This window comes from Erpetoichthys calabaricus, chromosome 2, assembly GCF_900747795.2.
Source record: "Erpetoichthys calabaricus chromosome 2, fErpCal1.3, whole genome shotgun sequence".
In the NCBI taxonomy this organism is placed as follows: Eukaryota; Metazoa; Chordata; class Cladistia; order Polypteriformes; family Polypteridae; genus Erpetoichthys; species Erpetoichthys calabaricus.
This window is the reverse complement of record NC_041395.2, coordinates 183,949,249-183,966,748: the sequence shown is the minus strand read 5'-3', so window position 1 is coordinate 183,966,748 and position 17,500 is coordinate 183,949,249. Positions and strand designations below refer to the sequence as shown.

General features: G+C 38.9%; 1 protein-coding gene across 1 annotated transcript in view; it reads right to left on the bottom strand.

Moving 5' to 3' along the window:
• Window positions 1-17,500, bottom strand: part of ddb1 (damage-specific DNA binding protein 1) — a 193,674-nt gene that overhangs the window by 55,626 nt on the left and 120,548 nt on the right. Inside the window, exon 21 of the mRNA XM_051921945.1 lies at window positions 348-442. Within this exon, the coding sequence (XP_051777905.1) occupies window positions 348-442 (95 nt within the window). The remainder of the gene's footprint in view (window positions 1-347; window positions 443-17,500) is intronic.

The window sequence follows — 17,500 nt, the reverse complement described above, 5'->3', positions numbered from 1 at the left end:
CCCAACATTTGGCATGGGAAATTGAGTAAGCACATTTTCAGCTACTTTTTTTGTGTATGTAGCTTATAAATGAGGCCCCAGGAATGAAGTTTAAAACCCAAAGCTTAATAGAAAAAATAAAACACTAGTAAAACATAAAAAAATTAAAAGAACAGGTTTATGCACAGCTCTTATGTGAATTGATTATACTAGGGTTTACAATACTGAAATATTTCTCACAAACTCCTTCAGTTTGGCGATATTATGAACAAGGAAACTTTAACAACTTTTTAATGCTTAATAATTATGTAAAATTATTCATGATTGTTTTGCAAATGCCAAATAGCTGGTGTTAATCATATACTTACCGTACTGTTAATGCTTGCCAGTAGCTTCCCATTAAATTCAACCATGGAATAAACAGCACCCTTGACTTCTTTTTCTGCCACTGTCTGGAGTTTACCTGAAAGGAAGGATATTTTAGTTAATTCGGCAGTATAGTGCTCTAATGAGAAATAACCAATATTGCACAGCAAAGTACTTCAAAGAAGTGAAGTAACTATAGCATTATATAAATTGGTTTACTTACATGAAGGAACTCCAAGATCTCTGGCCTAAAGATTCTATCAGTTATGTCCACTACACTTCTACACATAACGTCTCTTTTTCTTGAAAACTACAAACCACAGACTCGACATTTATAAATGGTAAGGCATGATCCAGGTGAGCATTTCACCAGAACAACAATGTACAAATCATGAGGAAATGATTTGCGAGTCAATACGCAAATGACACTGGACTTACGTATGCTTTGTGCACAATACATATGTTGTGAAGTGGCAACCATCTAACAAGAGGCTATCAGAGAAAGGCTGCCACCAGAATCCCACCAAAGGTCTCCACTTATGTCTTAAAGACAGAGAGCCATATTGGCAGCAACAGAGGCCCAACATATATCAGGGTGGGGATACAGGGATAACAAGCAGATGTTGCATAGGTATTGTGCGTCATGCCTCTTAAGATCATAAGACAGAGACACTAAGATAAGCACGACAGAGAGTAAGGACAGACCACTTGATCAAGGAAAACAAACACAAAAAAAAAAAAAAAAATGCTAAACCATGCTATCCCTGTAATAGGGCAGGCCTTTAGTCCTGTTAGAGAAACTTAAATGATAAATGCACAGTCAAACGGAGTAAAGATGTAAATGATGAAGTGTGAGAAGAGTGTGAAAGAGAATTCTTGTGTGTGGCACTATACGGGGAATCCAAAGGCAGCCATTTAAATAGATCCAGAGACACTGTAGGGTATTTTTTTCTGATCTTTTCTGTACTCTATGTTCATCTAAGTGTTATGTTTGCATAGTAGTGCATTTTTATCAAAGGTAAGCATAAGAAATGCACATGAACATGAACAATATGCAAACAATGAATAGTAATGGTAACTACTTGAAAAAGATATACGCTTCTACAAAAGCAGTCATATGTACGTTAGTACTGAACGGTATTTATATTAAAAAAGAATTTTAAATCATAAAACCAATTAATCAATAGCCAGCATCTTTTAATGTAGTTTACACACAACAGTATACAATTTGCAGTATTTGGGTGACGAAAATGTGGTTACATTTACATAGAGGCTAAAATTGCTGTAATAACTGATCAGGGATTTGGTGTAAAACACCTTGATGTAAAAACATCATAATTGGTACATAGTACAACATTAAATTGGACTACCTCCTTTGATCTTTAAGGGAAGGTGTCAACAAAAGTCAAGGGGGTGAAAGGCTAAACAAAAAGAAGCAGTTTGGAAGGTATTTTTATTCACTAGATGGCTCTCAAGACCAAAAGATTAACTACATCACATCCATTTCAGAGATTAATTTTCTTTACTACATGGAAGTAAATACTGGAAAAATTATTGTCATTAGAAAAAAAGAGAGTGACTAACACTTCAGCAGTAGAGGGTTTGTGTATTGTTGGTGACTCTGAACTGTCAGAAGAAACTGACAATTAGATTGATGGTGAAAGACAGGAGCAGTGGTGCAACACATATTGCAAAAAGTTTTGACTGCTTCAAAACTGTCATGTACAGTGTTAATACATTTGTTAGTTGTGTATTTTCTACATATTTCTGTAACAGAATTTTTTTTACATTTTTCACAAAAAGTTGGCTTTTCTGAAGAAAAAGACTACTATCTTCAGTCTCAAGAGGTGAAATGAAAAATTATTTGCGCGCGCCTTTATTCGGCGCTCAATTGAGGTCGCCCTTTTGAAGATCGCTTTTATTTATGTGCGCTTTTATTCACCGCGCCCAATTGAGGTCGCCCTTTTGAAGGTCGCCTTTATGTGCGCGCCCTTATTGACGGATACCATTCAGTTGTGAACCCATTTGAAAAATGGCAGACGCTATGACGAAAGACTTCCAGAGTTGAAAGTACTCTACTCCGAACAAAAGGTTGTGAGTTGCAAAATGTGTAGGTTTGACCTCGTATGGCATGTGAGCACAATGGTGATGCATGAACATTTGAAAAGGAAACATACCATTACAGTCTCTGTAAAGGAGGAAGAGAAGCCATCATACCAATAGGCTGAATGTTACTTCAGCATTTTGTGATACAGATAGATGAACAGTGTTAGTTAGGTTAGGCATAATGACATAATTTTCTCTTTGAAATGAGGTATAATCTGAATCACATTTCAGCCTTCTACAATGCAAATAAAACACTTGCATATGTGACAGAATTTTATATTAGGTGACTAAAAATGTGTTGTTAGCCATTAGCTATTAAATGTTCAGAATTTCACTTGCCATATTTGAGTGTTGTTTGATGCAGTCACTCTGCTAAATTATGGTGATGTATTACACGCTTGCAAACACATGTAAAGTTAGCAGCATGTATGCTTACAAAAAACGGATGCAAATAAACGGAAGTCCCAGTCCAAGGAGAAAAAGATATTTTTTTAAAATACAAATCAGTTCCATGTTCAAAGAAAGTCGAAGACTTTAGCATCTTACAGGTAGTACAGAGCAGCGAGTGCAGCAGTGATTCCAACAGCAAACCAACCAACATGTTCACTGTGCTGAACTAATTTTAAACATTCCTGCAGACTTATAAAAGCTAATAAAGTCACGATGGTGCAGCAGACTCCATGGTGGAATATTTTGGAGGTCAGATGTTTACATGATGCTTTGCCAGTAAACAGTCTCTTTCACAGAAACAAAAAAAAAAACATATAACATTTTAAATTTTGAAGTGCTGATTTAATATGATTCTGAACACATAAGCTACAATGGATGTTTAGTTAGTTAATTGAAAACTTTGTGCTTTTTTTTTTTTAAGAAAATTCAGTTTGCATTCATTACATAACCAGAGCCAGAAGTGCTACTAACTGTATTTTTATTTATTAGTTTTTTGTGAATTTATTATTCTATAAAAATGTTTTATAAAAAAAAAACATTTTATTAAAAATATCTACAAATAGTTATAAAAAAATTCTGAAAATTTTATACAAGTCTGAGTTTAATCTCAAATGAAAAAAAAAAATTTCTTTTTAGCAATCTAATTGATTAAACAACAAAATAATCGCCAAATTAATTTATTATCAAAATAATCATTGGAACTGTCCGGGTGAATTTGTAAATGTAATATTTTTGTTAGCCATTGGTAAAATGTATAAACAAAAATTAGCTTCAAATTTTGTAATGAAAACTTTTATTATTTAATCTACCAAAATATAATACTGGTAGTAATGAGGCGATTTAAATTAGACAGCCATATTTGGCCCTTCAGCATTAGTGGCAACCCCCACATCTTAAAAAGACTTCAAAAATTCTTAAGGATAATAAACAGTCCTTTTGCCATCTACTGTATTACAGAATACATTCTTTTGAATTCTTGGAATTTACCCCCAGATCAATTTAAAGACACTAACTCTTCCTTGACATTTTTTAAATATTTGATATAAGGTGTTAGCATCACAAGAACAGTAATATACAACATATTTCATAAGATAAAAATCAACTTTAAGCAATGTAAGCTAAAACATACTTTTAGCATTATGCTAATTATTAAAAAATATTTTCATATACAATAAAAAAAGATCACAGCCCATTAAAAAAAAAAAAATAATAATAATAATAATACATTTTATTTAATACGCGCCTTTATCATCACTCAAGGTCACATTACCATGAAATTAAACAATATTAGTAAAATAAAACAAAGAGAATGATAAACCAAAAAGCAATAATTAGCAAATAAACAAAGATAACCGTGCAAAATTCACAATTGGTATGCCAGTTTGAAAAGATAAGTTTTGTGGACAGTTTTAAAATGTGATATTGAGTCAAGCTGACTAATATGAGAGGGAAGAGAATTCCAGAGTTGAGGAGCACTATGAGAGGATGCTCGAGCTTCCATAGAATAGAGTTTGATGTGTGGTACAGAAAGTAAAGCTGCAGGTGAGGATCTGAGTGAACGAGAGGGAGTGTAAGTCTGTAGTAGATCAGTGAGGTAGGGGGAAGCAAGACTGTGGAGAGCTTTAAATGTTAAGAGTAGTATTTTATATTGTATTCTGTAGTTAACAGGGAGCCAGTGAAGTTGAGAGAGAATAGGTGTAATATGTTCAGTGGATTTAGAACAGGTTATTATCCTGGCAGCAGAATTTTGAATAAGTTGTAAGCAATGAATACATTTTTGTGGATAGAATAGCATTACAGTAATCTATACATGAGGTGACTACGGCATTAACCAATACTTCAGTACTGTGTTGGGTAAAAACAGGACGAAGTCTAGAAATGTTTCGGAGATGGAAGAAGGCAGTCCGACAAACATTACTTATATGGGAAGAAAAAGAGGGAAGAAGGCAGTCCGAGAAACATTACTTATATGTGAAGAAAAAGAGAGAGTACTGTCAAGAATGACACCTAGGCTCTTCACCTGGGTAGAGATGTTTGTGTTAATATCCATCCATCCATTTTCCAACCTGCTGAATCCGAACACAAGGTCACGGGGGTCTGCTGGAGCCAATCCCAGCCAACACAGGGCACAAGGCAGGAACCAATCCCGGACAGGGTGCCAACCCACCGCAGGACACACACAAACACACACACACACCAAGCACACACTAGGGCCAATTTAGAATCGCCAATCCACCTAACCTGCATGTCTCTGGACTGTGTGAGGAAACCAGAGCGCCCGGAGGAAACCCACGCAGACATGGGGAGAACATGCAAACTCCACGCAGGGAGGACCAAGGAAGCGAACCTGGGTCTCCTAACTGCGAGGCAACAGCGCTACCACTGCGCCACCGTGCCGCCCTTGTGTTAATATTGTTAATTAAAATAGAAGACTGGTTAACCTTAGCAAGTGTGGATTTAGAACCAATGTGGAGCACCTCAGTTTTATTGCTGTTTAGTTGGAGAAAATTGTGAGTCATCCATGTCTTTATGTCTTGGAGACATGCCATAAGAGTATCTGGAGGGAAAACAGAAGTGGATTTAGTGGGTAGATATAGCTGCGTGTCATCAGCGTAACAATGAAATTTAATACCATGGTGCCGGAAGATATTACCTATTGGGAAGATATAAATGAGAAAAAGAAGTAGCCCCAAAACAGAACCTTGCGGGACTCCCTGAGTAACGATTGCATTCTCAGATTTAAAGCCCTTTATTTGAACAAATTGCCTCCTATCAGTGAGGTAGGAAGAAAACCATTGGAGGACAAGGCCACAGATTTCAAAACTTGCTAGTCGTTTCAAGTGTCTGATGGGATATGATGTCAAATGTGGAGCGGAGGTCAAGAAGCACAAGAATTGATAAAAGTCTCATATCAGCTGCCTGGAGAAGACCATTTGTGATTTTGACCAGAGCAGTTTCTGTGCGGTGTTTAGGATCAAACCCAGATTGAAACTGTTCAAAAAGGTTATTTTTTGAAAGATGGGACTGGAGTTGGGAGGCAACTATCTTTTTGAGAACTTTACATATGAATGGAACATTTGAAATCCATATTACTAACCGAGAATGCTAAACCGGATGATGGACGCAGGCACATCCGGCAATGGGCCGTAGCTGCAAAAAGACGTACTGCGCAGGCGCAAAAAGAGTCCGCGAGAGTCGGCTGAGGAGCCGAGAAAGGCGGACAAAAGAGGGCGAGAGAGGCGGATGAGGGGCCGCGAGAGGCGGACAAGACCACAGAAAAAAGGAATGAGCACAGGAAAAATGGAGAAATGAGGAAACGCAGGCAAAGCACGAAACACATTGCACACGAAACTAGACCCAAAAAAAAAAAAAAAGAGGCTCGCGCACAACAGCAAGGCACCCCCCCGCCCCTACAGGCACCGGACGGGACACACACCAAGAGGGGGATTGAACAAGCCCATGGAACACAAAAAAAAGAACACAAAACCACCCCACAGACCCTACAAGCAAGGGACGGGACACACACAAACAGGGGCATTCAACAAGACACAGGAACACAAAAAGAAAGAAGACGCTCGCGCGACAACAATCCCTAACCCCCCCCCCCCCCCCCCCCCCCCCCACACATCCATAAGAAGTGACACCCAAAGCCACATATTCTAAAGTGAACATCAACACCTTCACACTAGACAGCATAGGTGTCAGCATTGGTGTATCTCCTTACAATAAAGCACTATTAACCGTTCAACTGCAGAAAAGGAAACATATTAACAGTGACTGCGATCCTCCTTATTACTTATCCATATTTCGCATGCTGAGAAAGAAACAAGTCATGAATACACGGTCACGGGTACAAAACGAAAAGGAAAGGATAACAGGAACAAACACACGAACACGAAAGAAACAACAAAATAGACGGCTATGCAGCATAGGTGGATCTCATTACAATAAGGCACTATTAACCGTTCAACCGCAGAAAAGGCTCCATATTAACAGTGAGTGCAATACTCCTTATTACTTATCCATATTTCTAAAAGAAAAAATGACTCGACTCCAAAAACGCAAAGCTCATCTAAAGCTTCTAACTAACGATGTACCTAAAAGTAAAACCTTTATGAACTGCATTAGATCCTACAATACTTCATTTAATATGCACAAATCTACATCCTAGATCCACATGACGCAAACTATCAATCAAAGTGCTGCATCGCAACAGGCACGGATTCAAAACGAAACACCTCCCGTCTCAGACATACGTTGATGGCAGCGAAGGCTACAACGGGCTTCTCACACAGCACAGGCAAATCGATTACAGCTCCAAAACAACACGTCCCAAATACTACACATGCAACAACGCGCCTCTCAAACGGCACAAGCAAAACATACACCAGGAAAATTCATTCGGATTAATGAATGTCATTTGCAGTCATTGTCATTCAGTTCACTTCCCTGAAGAAACAACTGGCAATACAAGTTATACATTTACACGTTGTTGTCAAAAGGGTCAAATTAGACTGCCTTCTTTACATTCATATACTGAATATCTACAGAAGCTTATAACTGATGATGTACCTGAAAGTGAAATCTTTATCAACTACATTAGATCCTACAAATCGGTATCCACTATGAACATTAACGGTGGCACTGCACGTGACATCCGTCTTGAAAAAATGTTAATTATTGATGAATGTACAATGGCATGAAGTCACTTACTCAACACCATTCATAAACTTCTACAAACGTTTATGAATAATAATATTCGATTTGGAGGAAAGGTACTTTTATGAGGAGGAGATTTTAGACAGTGATTAGCTATTCTTCCAGATGCCATGCACTCAGCTATTGTTCAGTGCACCTTAAAATACGCAGACAATTGGCATTGCTTTCAAAAGATACAGTTAGTAAAAAAGATACGATGTCCAGAACCAGATCATAACAATTGCTTATTACAACTGAGAGATGGTACACTCACGAATACAGATGGACTTCAGCCACATATTATTACAATTCCTCAAGACTTTATCTGCGACGACTTAGTTACAGAGAGATTTGGAACAGCAATCTCATTAGACCAAATGCCCCTTTTAACACAACGCACTATATTATGTCCAAAAAATATTAATGTGGAAAACATAAATACCCAAGTCATTCCATTACTTCCTGGAAAGACACAACTCTTTCTAAGCTCTGACAAACTTGACTCTGATCACAACAATAACCATCTTAAATGACCTTACAAGTTCTGAGCTGGAATTACCTTTTACACTTAAACGGCGTGTACAAAGAAATTTTCAAATAAACCTTTACACTGTGCCACACACTTTATTGTTTGCTTTCTATTTGCATCATCTACACCGTCACACTATTCTATATCTCATTCATACATCACGCTCTTTGTCATTCCCAACACCAGGGGTTGGCGAGCGAAGCGAGCAGGGGGCGGAGCCCCCTAGTAGGCAGATAATTGTTAAGGATATTTGGGTCTAAACCAGGTTTTTTCAGAATTGGAATAATTGAGGTTGTTTTTAGTGAGAGGGGGACTGTGCCTGTAGTAAGGGAAGAGTTAAGTATATGGGGCAAATATGTGACAGACAGGACTTCACAAAGCTTGTAGGTATTGGATCTAATTGGCATGTGGAAGAATTAGATTTTGTTATAAGCTCCAAGATATTATTTTCAGATGGTAAACTGAAATCTGAGAATAGGGTGGCTGGTGAGGGAATATGGGTGATAGTGGAGAGTATGTCATTTTCAGCAGAGACAGAGGAAGCAAGTTGCTGGTGGATTTTTTCAATTTTTCAGTTGAAGAAATCCAAAAAAGTGCAGCAGTATTTAACAGAGAGGTTATGGTAAGCGGCATTTTCTGGTGGTGTAATTAGCCTTTTCATTGTAGAAAAAAGAGCTCTAGTATTATTCCCTCCTGTATTGATAATGTTAGAATAGTATACAGTTTTAGCAGCAGAGAGAGCATTTTTGTATTTTAACATATGATGTTAATACATTTCCTTTTTGTACAACAAGACCCGTCTTTTTAGCTAGGCGCTCCAACTGTAGGCCCATGGCTTTGAGCTGATGGAGTTCAGGTGTAAACCAGGGAGCAGTGCGAATAAATGAAACAGTCCGTGTTTTTAAGGGAGCTAGTATATCAAAGGCAGAGGACAGAGCAGCATTGTAAAGGTCCACTAATCCTGATGGTGTGGTAGCAGAAGGAGAAACAGGCTGGGATTGCAATAAATCTATAGGGGTTTACATGCTTGACATTACGAAATGAAATTACATGCTGAACCTTTAATTTAGTGAGAGGTAAGCTAACATCAGAATGTGATCATTTTGTGATCTGAGATAGGTAATTCAATAGGAATAAGATTGTGAGGTGTGATACCAGAGCAGCAAACTAAGTCTAAAATATTACCATTGTTATGGGTCAAAAAGTTGACATATTGAATTAAATTAAAACAGTCAAGGATTTAATTAAAATCATCTGTCAGTGCATCAGTTGGCACATCAACGTGTATGTTAAAATCACCCATTAGAATGACATTAGTAGACATTGCACACAAAGTTGTTAAAACAGTAAAAAGTTCTGTAATAAAAACACTTGATAGTTTAGGAGGTCTGTATAAAACAGCAATTATAATAGGTGAAGGTCCGCAGAGGTTGCCAGCTAACAGTTCAAAGGATGGATACGCTGGAAGAGGTATCGATAATAATTTTAGGTCTTTGCGGTGAATTATTGCGAGACCGCCTCCCCTCCCTGAAGAATGGGATTTGGAGATGCAGACAAACTCTGGAGGGAGCGCTTGATTTAGATGAAAATAATCACACGGTTGCTGCCAAGTCTCCGTAAGAGATAAACAGTCCATCTTAGTGTCTATGATAAAATCACCAATCAGCAAAGCTTTGTTAGAGATAGATAGAGTATTAAATAATCCAAACTTCAAAGCATCTATGGACATATATTCTGGTGATTTTACCATTAGAATAAGCATGTTATGATCAGCACGTCGCTCAAAAACAAAGTGAAGGAACAGACCCGCTGCTACTCCTGCTGAGACAAAAACGACGAGAAAAGCCCCAGTGAACGTACTCTGATCATCGGAGAATGCCGCAGTGCAGCAGGAGATCAGCAGGCAATTCATAGTTTGTCGAAGTCAATACAATTCATCCGGCGAATATTTTTGTTTTGTAGATGTGACTGCATTAGATAGCAAAGAAGACATAGTAATCCATGACAACCAATTGAGGTTTATCATAGTAGATTTCTAGAAATCACCCAAGCAAATTCCAGACTGGAAGCAAAGCAATGTACCCCTTGTGTACCCACTCAGCTCAATTAAAATAACATGTTAGCCAGCAGACCGTTACCACTGGGATTTCCACAAGTACTCAGCAATTGACAAGGGGCAGTTTCGACCACCTATTCATCAAAGCTAGTTATTTGAGCAGAGAATCAGTGAGAAAGATTCCACTTACCCACACAGGTTAAGACCGAAGGAGGCAAGGGACGCAAATGCGTGTTATCAGTTTTTAATCCAATGCAAAGGCGAAGGAAGATCCAATGCAAAAGGCAAAAAATGATTAAAAAACAACTAGTAAAAGTACACAAAACAGAGCACCGGCAAGCAGTGGCAGACAGAAACGCCAGCGTTCACTTCCAGTTCCACCTCATTAAAAACTCAAGAAACAAACTAATACTACAGGTTATATGTTTGCATTTATTTTTTATTACTTACCATGCACATGCCTTGCAATGGGCAGATCATAACATATATCTCAATGAAAATGCTCATTTAAAATCATGTCCTAGCAAAACTGTTTAAAACATTTCAACACTGTGTTTCAGAAGACTTTTGCCTCTAACTTTGCCCACCACTACCACAGACTTTCTGAATACATATATGAAATTTTAAATTGTTTCTGCAGTGCTGCTGGTACAGAATGTCATTTATGAATATATACAGTGATCCCTCGCTATATCGCTCTTCGCCTTTCGCGGCTTCACTCCATCGCGGATTTTATATGTAAGCATATTTAAATATATATCGCGGATTTTTTGCTGTTTCGCGGATTTCTGCGGACAATGGGTCTTTTAATTTCTGGTACATGCTTCCTCAGTTGGTTTGCCCAGTTGATTTCACACAAGGGACGCTATTGGCAGATGGCTGAGAAGCTAGATTGCTTACTCTTCTCTCTCTCTTGCGCTGACTTTCTCTGATCCTGACGTATGGGGACTGAGCAGGGGGGCTGTTCGCACACCTAGACGATACGGACGCTCGTCTAAAAATGCTGAAAGATTATCTTCACGTTGCTATCTTTTGTGCAGCTGCTTCCTGAAACGACATGCTGCACGGTGCTTCGCATACTTAAAAGCTCGAAGGGCACGTATTGATTTTTTGACTGAAAAACAAACTCTCTCTCTCTCTCTCTCTCTCTCACTGCTCCTGATGGAGGGGGTGTGAGCTGCCGCCTTCAACAGCTTTGTGCCGCGGTGCTTCGCATACTAAAAAGCCAAGCAGCCGTATTGATTTGTTTGCTAGAGATTGTTTTCTCTATCTATGTGACATTCTGTGCTCCTGACACACACTCCTTTGAAGAGGAAGATATGTTTGTATTCTTTTAATTGTGAGACAGAACTGTCATCTCTGTCTTGTCATGGAGCACAGTTTAAACTTTTGAAAAAGAGACAAATGTTTGTTTGCAGTGTTTGAATAACGTTCCTGTCTCTCTACAACCTCCTGTGTTTCTGCGCAAATCTGTGACCCAAGCATGACAATATAAAAATAACCATATAAACATATGGTTTCTACTTCGCGGATTTTCTTATTTCACGGGTGGCTCTGGAACGCAACCCCCACGATGGAGGAGGGATTACTGTATACCCATATTAAAAGTGTGTATGTGTAATACATTTTATATACAGTATAACACACAGTTTATTCTGAAAGTATTCAGACCCCTTTAACTTTTTAAAATTTTGCTATTTTGCAGTCTTGTGCTAAAATCATTTGAACTCACATTTTCCTCTCATCAAGGAACACTCAATACCTCAGAATACAAATATATTTAAAAATCCCATTGATACAAGTATTCTCATCTTAACTTAATACAGGCTGAATCACCACTGGCAGTAATTACAGCCTTGTGTCTTTTGAGAATAACGTTACAAGCTTCACACACCTGGCACTGGGGGTTTTCTGCCATTCTTCTCTGCTGCTGCACTCGAGCTCTGTCAGGTTGGATTGAGATCATCAGTGTACAGCTATTTCAGGTGCCACTAGAGATGTTCGATTGAGTTCAAGTCTGGGCTTTTGCTGGAACACTCAAGAACATTCACAAAGTTGACCCTAAGCAACTCCTGTGCTTTGTGCTTATGGTTATTGACTTGTTAGAAGGTGAACCTTCAACCCAGTCCAAAGTCCACAGTGTTCTGGAGCAAGTTTTCATTAAGGATTTTGTTCTGCTCAGCTTTCCCTTAATCCTGACTAATTTCCCAGTCCCTGGGAAAAAAAAAACCCATAGCATAATGCTGCCACCACCATGCTTCACAGTAGTAAGAGTATTGCAGAAGTCATGAGTGGTGCCTGGTTTCCTGCAGATGGACTCTTAGAACTGAAACTAAACACTTCATTCTTGGTTTCATCAGACCAGGGAATCTTGTTTCACACAGTCTGAGTGTCCTTTAGAGGTGTTTTTGTAAACTACAAGTGGACTTTCAAGTGTTCCTTGGTCACTCTACCAAAAAGCCCAGATTTTGTAGAATGCTGCAGTGATGGTTTTACTTCTAAAAGTATCTCCTATCTTCAGACAGGTTCTCTGATGCTCAGCCATGGTGACATCTTTTACCAAGGCCCTGCACCTTCTTGCTCAGTATAGCTGGTAGTGTTGTAGTTGTGCCAAACTTATTCTATTTAAGAAATAAGTCTTTAAGCTCTAATCTCTGCTGCTTGAAAACCATCATCCATCTTAACTAATGATTTTGCTTCCTTCATCAACTTCCAAGTCACTGACACCTAAAAATAGTTCAAAACTCCTAAAACATCCTCTTCACCTCTGTGTTGTTATTCTGTTTCCTCCTCTTCTCCTATAAATGACCCCGACATTTCTGACTTTCTATGTAACCACAAAACTACTACCCGTACACTGGTCCCTATTCCTTCTTATCTTTTCAGTTCATTTCTCCTTTCTTCATCCCCTACATCTCTTCTCTTTAGTGCCGTACTGACCTCTGCATCTTCCCAACTGATTTCAAGAAGTCTCCTGTGATCCTCATTCTTAAAAAACCCTCTCTCAACCCATGTGCCTGTGAGAATTATCTTGTCTCCCCTTCTGCCACTCCTTTTCAAGACTCTACAACGCACAGTCCACAAACTACTAGAGACTCTTCAATCTGGATTCCACAAGTGTCACTCTACAGAGACTGTACTGCTTTAGTTGAAACCTCTTAGATCAAGCTGTTTCTCTCTCCTGTGTCCTTATCTTTCTTGACATTTGATCAGCTTTTGAAACTGCTAACCCACTTCATCCCTCAATAAACTCAGAATCCATGGTTCTGCCATTGGACTAATCATTTTGTGCCTCCTGGTCTAATTCATTTTCTTTTCCACAGAAGCACTTCACAGAGTGTGATTCAAGGATTGGTGTTTGGTATACTTCTCTTTTCTTTCTACATTCGCTCCATAAGCAATGTTATTTTTCTCATGGCTTCTCCTACCTCCTCTATGCAGATGATGGGACAGATCTTCCTCTCACAATTCACTGGTTTCAGCACAGAACTCCAGCTGTCTCTCTGCTTTATAATCATGGATGAATGCTCATCACTTTAAACTTGCCTTTCAAAATGACATATCCTAAAGTTCCCTTCTGATTCTCTTTCATCATATTTGTCTCTGAGCATTGCTGTTGAAGATGCATCCCTTTTCACCATCAGTCATGGTCAGGAATATCAAGATTACAGTAATCCCTCCTCCATCGCGGGGGTTGCGTTCCAGAGCAACCCGTGAAATAAGAAAATCCGCGAAGTAGAAACCATATGTTTATATGGTTATTTTTATATTGTCATGCTTGGGTCACAGATTTGCGCAGAAACACAGGAGGTTGTAGAGAGACAGGAACGTGATTCAAACACGGCAAACAAACATTTGTCTCTTTTTCAAAAGTTTAAACTGTGCTCCATGACAAGACAGAGATGACAGTTCTGTCTCACAATTAAAAGAATGCAAACGTATCTTCCTCTTCAAAGGAGTGAGTGTCAGGAGCACAGAATGTCACATAGATAGAGAAAACAATCTCTAGCAAACAAATCAATAGGGCTGTTTGGCTTTTAAGTATGCGAAGCACCGCGGCACAAAGCTGTTGAAGGCGGCAGCTCACACCCCCTCCGTCAGGAGCAGGGAGAGAGAGAGAGAGAGTTTGTTTTTCAGTGAAAAATCAATACGTGCCCTTCGAGCTTTTAAGTATGCGAAGCACTGTGCAGCATGTCGTTTCAGGAAGCAGCTGCACAAAAGATAGCAACGTGAAGATAATCTTTCAGTATTTTTAGACGAGCATCCGTATCGTCTAGGTGTGCAAACAGCCCCCCTGCTCAATCCCCATACGTCCGGATCACAGCGTAAGAGAGAGAGAAAAGTAAGCAATCTAGCTTCTCAGCCATCTGCCAATAGCATCCCTTGTATGAAATCAACTGGGCAAACCAACTGAGGAAGCATGTACCAGAAATTAAAAGACCCATTGTCCGCAGAAATCCGCGAACCAGCAAAAAATCCACGATATATATTTAAATATGCTTACATATAAAATCCGCAATGGAGTGAAGCCGCGAAAGGCGAAGCGCGATATAGCGAGGGATCACTGTACTGTGTACACCTCACTTTCATTCATTCAATATATTCCTCCATTGACCCATTCATGCTGTTTCTTCCTTCGCAATATTCAGACAATCGACCCTTTCTCACCAATTATGAGATACAACTCCTTGTTGTACTCATTAGTTCTCCCTCACCTGGTCTATTTAAGCTCTCTCCCATCAGGGCTTCCTTCAACTGCTATATGACCTCTCCAGCTTCTCCAGAATGCAGTGGGATCAACTGGTGTCTTCTGTTTATCATTTACTTCTCTGCTCTGGTCTCTTCATTGGATTCCTGTTGCCACACGGATTCAGTAGAAAACTAATCTTGACTTACAATTCTTTGAAAGGTTCTGTTTCTCACCATCTTAAATTAGGACTGCAACGATTAGCAGACATAATCGACGATGTTGACTACAAAAAATCGTCGACGCGTCATAAACAGAACCTTCAATAGAGGCTCCAGTCACAAAGAACCACGTTGGTTTTTGTAACTGCAATGCACTACATGAACGTCTGGACGCAGTATCGTTTGTTATTGTTTGTCAAGACTGCACACAGTCCTACCAATGAAGAACAACATCTGAGTAGAAGAAGAATGTAGAGGAAAATAAACATGGTTGCAATAGTGAGTTGGATAGAGGAGGGGGAAGGAGATGTAAAAAAAAACTGAAACAGAAGCTTTCTAAAGTGTGGGAGCACTTCACTGAAAAAGAAAAAAAAAGTTGAATGTAGATTATACAAAGCGGAGCTTTCTTTTCACGGCAGCACCACCGCGATGCATGAGCATCTGAAACGTAAACATCCTGGAGCTGTGATCCTGCCGTCTCTTGAGAGGTAAGTTTTAGCGTGTAAAGTTAGTGTCACATGTTAACGTTGATGTTTGCACTATAGTGTGTATATCAAGGTTTTGACAATGACAGTTAACCCTTAAACCGACACATACTTGGGAGTTAATGTACCCCTGGACGCCAAATACTTTTTAGCAGCACTTTTAAAGTAAACATCGCAATTCACAAAGAAAATATGAAATTTTAATGGGACACATTTTTTTTTCATGCAAAGAGCATCACAATTACTGCAATACTGATCATTTAACACACTGCAAATGAAATGTAAAAAAAAAAAAAACTAATGCAATAATCTATTATATGTTCAAGGTGGAACTGAAGCCATTGATGAAATTCAGTAAATCACAGAGTCAACTATGCTTAAACTGGCTGCATACAAACACACATAGGTAAACGTTGATGATTGCAGGCAGGCATGGATGGATGGATGGATGGATGGATGGATGGATACTTTATTAATCCCAATGGGAAATTCACATTCTTCAGCAGCAGCATACGGATACAATAAATAATATTAAATTAAAGAATGATAATAATGATAATAATAGTACAGCGGCTGAATCCCAGAGACAGTGGTGCTGCAGTTTTGCCGGGGCCGGCAGTACTTGTGAGCTGACTGCTCAACGAAAATACGGCACTGACTGATCAGCTCCAGCGTGCTGGCATATTGCTGTGTGAAGCAAATATAGCTGGTTGCAGGGTTCAATGAATGTACATCATCGAATATACTCACCCCCTGCGTGTTGGCAAATTGCACTGAGACATGACTATAGCAGGTTGCAGCATTCAATGAATATACATCGCCAAATATACTTGGCTCCGGTGTGCTGGCAAATTGCATTGAGAAACAACTTTAGCCAGTTGCTAAAGGAGTTCAATGAATGTACGTCGCCGCATATACTTGGCTTCGGCGTGGTTCCAAATTGCACTGGAAACTGACTGTAGCCGGTTGCGGCGTTCAACAAATGTACTTTTCCGAATATACTCGGCTCCGGCATGTTGGCAAATTGCGGCGGTAAATGGCGGTTTAAGGGTTAAGTGAATATAATTTCAGTTATGTTTGCTAATGTGTTTGGAGCTATAGTAAACAAGTGAATAGGAGTAGCTACGCCGTCCTAGTGTTTTTTCTTCTTTTTTCGTAAAGTATTTGAGTTCATACGAATAGTAAACCATCTCTAACTAACGTTAGGTAGCTTGTGTTTTGGAGTAAATCAGTAATTAGCTTGTTACATATTTTAGTCCGTTATTTTTTTTATTTTGGCATAATATAATACATGATGTGATAAACTACAACACTTTTCCTTCAGAGTGTTATGATTAAAATATCTTTTTCTGTCTGCAAAATCATTCTTGAGTATTCCTGCTACCTCTACTCCCTCTGAGCGTCTCTTCTCAGCAGCTAGGAACATTGTCTCAAAGAAGAGAGCCAGCCTCACACCAGAGCATGTCGAAATGCTCATGTTCCTGCACTGCAATCAAGAATATATGAACTGAATCTTTTATAAACTGTACATTATTGTTTAATTTTACTTGAATTGAAGCTTTATTTAAACTTTTGGACTTTAAGACACACCAGTGGCCATTTTTGGTTAAGTTAAATGCACTTTTTTTTGTTTAAAGACTATGTGCACTTTAGTTTATATTGTTTAATGTATTTCTTCTTTATTGTGATGGTCACACTAATATAAAAACATCGGATTATTTTCAAATTCATATGTTTCACTGGTTATTTTAATTTGACTATTATTTATTTTAATCGTGTTAATGCAGAGACATCAGGGTGACATTCACAGGTGGACAGATGTGGGCAGATGAGGTAAGACATGCACTGGAGCCCAGAACAGGATGTGCAACCACAGGTCACAGGCATCAAATAATCATGACTAATCGAAAAAAAAAATTGAAC